Source organism: Camellia sinensis, chromosome 1, assembly GCF_055761805.1.
Source record: "Camellia sinensis isolate YWXY chromosome 1, ASM5576180v1, whole genome shotgun sequence".
Classification (NCBI taxonomy): domain Eukaryota; kingdom Viridiplantae; phylum Streptophyta; class Magnoliopsida; order Ericales; family Theaceae; genus Camellia; species Camellia sinensis.
The window spans coordinates 171,233,140-171,238,819 of NC_138961.1; the positions used below are offsets into that span (position 1 = coordinate 171,233,140).

At 38.1% G+C, this 5,680-nt stretch overlaps 1 protein-coding gene across 1 annotated transcript; it reads right to left on the reverse strand.

The window, feature by feature from the left end:
• Nucleotides 1-4,839: 4,839 nt before the first annotated feature.
• Nucleotides 4,840-5,421, reverse strand: LOC145820709 (protein FAR1-RELATED SEQUENCE 5-like). The gene has a single exon (XM_082917306.1). It carries the CDS (start codon nucleotides 5,419-5,421, stop codon nucleotides 4,840-4,842), a length of 582 nt encoding a protein of 193 aa, XP_082773432.1.
• Nucleotides 5,422-5,680: the final 259 nt, after the last annotated feature.

Below are 5,680 nucleotides of genomic sequence, written 5' to 3' on the forward strand. Positions count from 1 at the left end.
TGCCTTCAATTTGTGTTAGGGTTCCCTTTAATTGTGAGAAAATGTGTTTGGGGCTTATGAATCTATGATAGTTAGGGTTTTGTCATTATGGGTGAGAGGGGTATTTATGATCCCGCAAACGGCCGAGCTAGTTTGGATTGGAATCGGGCCCCTTGCTCGGTTAGACGGTGGGCACACATTCGACTGAGGACTTATTCTGGTCAAGTTTGGAAAAACCTTGGGTCACTAGCTCGGTGATGTTTGATGGAATTTGTCTTCGAAGACCAGATTCGGCCGAGCAGTTGCTCGATCATAAACGTAGAGCTCGGTCCAGTCCACATTTGGGGCTGGCCAACGATGCTAGGAAGATAGTGTGGCCCCAATAGAAAGGAAAGCCGAGGTAGGGAGTATAGCTCGGTTGGAAGGTCGATGTGGCAAGGCGGAGCTGCGAGAAGAAGATCCCCCCATCCGTGCATGTTGTTACTGTTTGGCAGTTTCGTCATTTGGTGCCTAGCTGTATTTGTGCTGATATATGGAAAAAAGTAAGAGGAGAGCACGTCTATGCGCCCAGTGGGGAATTGACACAGAAACGTGCGCAGAAACTATATAAACAGAGTTGCGCCTCCATACACAGGTCTGGAACATCTTCTAATTAGAGCTCACCTACCACTTTGTCTCTTCTCTTTTCTCTCTCTCTAAGTGTACTAACTTGACCGTCGGAGGGTTTTTTCAGCAGCACACCACCGGGTAGCTCACTGTCGTTGTGTTCTCAGGTTGATCGGAGTGAAGTAAAGCTTGGACATGAGGAGTGCGGATAACATCGGATATTTCTCCCCCATAAAATGGGTTTTCCCTTCAATTTATGATTGTTATTTTGATTTTGATTTTGATTTCAAACCAAATTTGTAACTTTTGAACTTTGTGCATTTGGTATGGAATTCTGTTGATGAAATATGTTGAATCTATTCTTTGAAATGTGGGTTTTGCTTTAAATTCAGCATATGCAAAAATCTATTAATAAGTTCATATGCATGTTTTGGGTTTTGGGTTTTGGTTTTGCTTTAAATTTGAAATCTAGGTGTTGCTTTAAGCTCATGAACCACCTCAGTCGATGCATCATTCATGGAATTGTTAACCAAGTTTCCAAACAAAAGCCCTTCTTGCATTGGTTTCAGGCATCTGTATTTTGGGGAAAATATGTTCTGCTTCTACCTCATTTGTGAACTGATCTGCAGGAACAAAATCCAAAAGGGTGTTCTTGGAGATTAGTCCAACTAAAAAAAAAAAAATTTCTAGGTATTCAAGAACACAGAGCTAGCTATGGCATTTGGGTTTTGGTCAGATTATGCATAATGTTTCGCAGTCTATTTTGAGAATCATAAAATAGAAAATTTGACAAAAAATTGAATCATAAAAAGGGTGTTCTTGGAGCTCAGCCAACAAGGGAAAAAAAAATCTAGTTATTCAAGTTGCACGAAATTGCTTCTTAAAACGATACGCCGTTAAGCAATCATACAATTTGTTACAAGACTTAATGTAACAAGCCCGACCCATGATTAACACTAATCCATGATTAATTATGCCTAAACAGAAATTAAGAAGAAGTCCTGAGTCAATTACACGTGCATTGCATCATTTTGTGTTTATATATGTTTGATGTAGAAAGATCTGTTTATGTTTTTAGTTTCGGTTTGCAAATTGTAGACCGTATCGGCATCTGATTTAGAAATTGATTCGATATATATATATGTTATGGGGAATTTATAGAATTTTATGGTAGGTTTAATTGAAATTCGATTTGGAACGATTAAATAAGATTAATTTAATCCCACTTAATTGTCTATGACTTAAACTAATTAAACACCATTTCTTTTATGAGCCCACTCATCTTTTCTCATCCATTTGTATACACCTTTGAGCCTATACTAAAAAAAAATGTGAGTGTGAGCAAGAGGAAATGAGGATTGCAAGGATTGAGGGTGAATTAAAGAGAATTTGAGAGCTACAAGTTCAATGCTTGTGAATTCAAGCCTCTAGGTAAGAATTTTGTCCTTAAGCCTTGAAGTTTAGACTTTAATGCATGAACACAAGAGGGTTAAGCTATTTAGTGCAAGAATTGAGTTAGGAATGTAGAGAATTGGGCCATACCATGCATGCATGTCCATTTCATTACATTTGGAGCATGTTGCTAAGAAATTCCCTCATGCATGTCTTGTATTCACTTTAATTTTGGGAAAACAATGAGTTTTGTGTTGTTTGGTAACACGTGATCATGTTTTGAGAAGCTTTGGTTCAAAGAATTGCATGCATGTCATATTCATGGATTATTCTTGAGTTTCAAGTTGAATTTTGTACGATTGGCATGTCTTTGGGCTTTGATTTCTTGAAATGATCTTTAATTCATGTTGTTTTAAGGGTCTTCATGTATTTTCTCAAGTTTTGGCCCAGAAAAATGAAATTTGATGCTTTGAAGGTTGAGTTTGAACTTGTAGATCAAATCTGGAAATTCCATAAATTTGATCCACGCTCGTGCGGGGGGCTTCACACTCGAATGAGCGCTTTGAGTACGTGCACTTCCGCTCGAGTGACGTGAGTCACGCTCGAGCGTGAAATTCATGTACCCAGAAGTTCATATGTTTTGCAGTCCGCTCGAGCGAGGGACTTCATGCTTGAGCGAAGGTCTGAGTCTCATGCTTGAGCGGGGGTCGAGCATCCGCCGAGCTTGAAATTCAGGCAACCAGTACTTTTGCTAAAATTTGCAGTCTGCTCGAGCAAGAGAAGTCATGCTCGAGCGAACCTACACTTCTTGCATGTCCGCTCGAGCGAGGGAATCCACGCTCGAGTGTGGACCCTGTTTTCAGCAAGTTTTGAAAAATGTTTTCAAGTGTAATTTTTTGCATCCTCATTCCATCTTAGGCATTCTTAGGCCATGATTAAGACTCCATAATGAGGTTAAAGGCTAGAAACATGCTAAAAACAAAGAAAGTAAGTTATGTATAATTCGAATCGGTGTTTCAAGCGTGTTTTTGTTATGTGTTCGTGTAGGTCACGTGCCATAAACCATTTAATTAGTCTGTCTGCACCCGAAGCCAACTGTGAGTAATAACATAGTAAAGCTATGTTCAACTTTATTTATTTTCTGTATGATGAAATAAGATTTGTTTTCCGAAATGCTATGTTCTGTACAATGAATGATTGTCCAATTTCTGACATGTATTCGTGGCATCCTTAGCATCATGTGATATATGTTAGCTGTTACCCGGTATCGGAGGTTCCATTATGGAACTTAATACATCTGCACTCTGTTACCCGTACCGGAGGCTCCATCATAGGGCTCAGCATGTTCATTCTCTGTTACCTGGATCCGGAGGTTCCTTTATGGAACTGGTTATTCATAACCACCACATATTCTGCATATGTTCTGTATCTGCTCTGTTAGCGTTAATGGATATACCACGTATGATTAAGCATGAATTCTGACTGCCGTATTTATTTTGGACAAGAATATGAATATGAATCTGTTTATGAATCCAAATTATCATTTCTGAATCCGTATGGACTTCATTCATTAAAAGCCTTTACTCCGTTATTATTCACTGGGCTTCCGCTTACTGTTTATATTATGTATGTAGGTGAGCCAGCACGTGATCAGGGCCAGAGTTGACGGCCTATGTTTCAGTTTTTGTCAGCCAACCTTTGCAACTCCCGAGGAGGTTCCTGATGAAGTCTGGTTTTGTGGCTGTTTTGTAATATGTATTAGACTATGTTTGTCTGTTAAGTTGTGGGCGAGATTTTTGTCATATACGCCTACGTGTGTTATGTAAATATTGTCTGATGACTTCACTCGTATTTCATAAAAGTTTCAAGCTATTCTGTCTCATGTACGTTACCACAGCTCATTAGACCTCGTATGTCTCGTGTATTTGCTTTTGCAGCCCCTATCTATATGTTAATCTGTCAAGAGGCCTTTGATAATCCAAGAATTACTGCCCGGTTGCGATGCTAAACCCATAGGGGCGGGTTTGGGTCGTGACACTTAAAATCTGTTTTTGTCTCATTCTCTACCTTACTTCTCAAGGCATTGTCATACTGCTCAACAAATTGCTTTAAGGTTGTCTTGGAGTTCACATATCCATCAAAAAATGCATTCATACTCTCACTTCGTTGTGTAGTTGACATGTCACTCCAAAATATGTCTTTAACATAGGCAGGAATCCACTTATGTCGCTCACAATATAATACCTCCAACCACTCGTTCTCGTTCAGATTGAATTTTGCAATAATTGCTTTCTAGTATTCCTCAAATTCATCTTTTGTGAATGAATCATAAACTACATTACTTAAAGCAACCTTTATGGATTTATATTGCGAATGCCCTCTCACTTTCTCCAGAATTTTCTTCATTATATGCCATAAACACCAACGATGTCGAGCCTGTGGGAAGACAATTTCTATGGCATTTTTCATAGCTCTACGCTAATTAGTTATTATAGCTTTTGAGGGAGTATCTACATGCAACTTAACCATTCTTTGAATAGCTAAACAAATGTCTCAATGTTCTCATTACATAACAACCCACAACCAAACAAAATTGACTGTCCATGGTGATTAACTCCTACAAACAGAGTAAACGACATATCATATTTTTTTGTTAAATAGATTGTGTCAAATGAGACAACATCCCCCAAATGCTTTATAAGCTGCCATACTCCTTGCATCTGCCCAAAACAAGTTTCGTATGCGACCATCTTCATCAAGGTCAATTGCTGAATAGAAGTTCGAATTTTGATATTGCATTTTATGAAAATAAAGTGTAATTGATTCGGCGTCTCCTACCCTAAGTCTTAATCTTCTAGCGTTCTAAATATAATGCCTTGAATCTTGTTCATCAAACGTTAGTGCCTTACATCCCCCCGCTTCAACAACTATGGAATGAAAATTCCTAGCCACCCCAATCCCTACTGCATCGTTAACTTCTAGTCTCCTCTTCACCGGAGTAAGAATCCTCTTATTCATTGCAAAATGTCCTGAGTCAGTAAGAATCAAATCATGAGTGTGCTCAAGCATAACTGTAGTTAACTTATATCTTCCATCTTTTTGTAGACTAGCTCTTACCCTTGCTTTACAATTAATTTTCGATGAGAAAGATGGTTCAAGGGGATTTATTTCTGATCTTTTTGTTATATTCCATGCCCGAGTACATTCAATTCCAAAGTACTTTACTTCTCCATCCCTTGTTACATTTTGTGTTCTATAAGCTATAGCAAATCCAAGCTGTTTCGCATATTTTGCATAAAATGCATACAATTCTTGCTTTGAGATAAAATACATCCCCTTCTTCGGTTCCTCAGCTTCACCACTCTCATTAAATTCAAGATTGGTATCTTGTTCTTCAACTTCCTCACTCGTATTGAATGAATTATTGTTTGAATCAATATCCATTGTAGCTTCAAAGTGAAATAGAATAGACATTAAGAGAGTTAGTAGACAAAATATTGATTGCCTCCACCAACATTCTTATCACACAACAACCAACATTATAAGGAAGCAAACAAGAACAATACAAATTGTTCAAAACAACAACAACAACACAAAGAAACTCAAATTTTCATCCCTTTATAGGTTTATTTTTACACTTCTACTTCAAACTGAACAAAAAAAAGTGTTTCTAAGCACAGATATATGGGACAGTGTTCTCTTT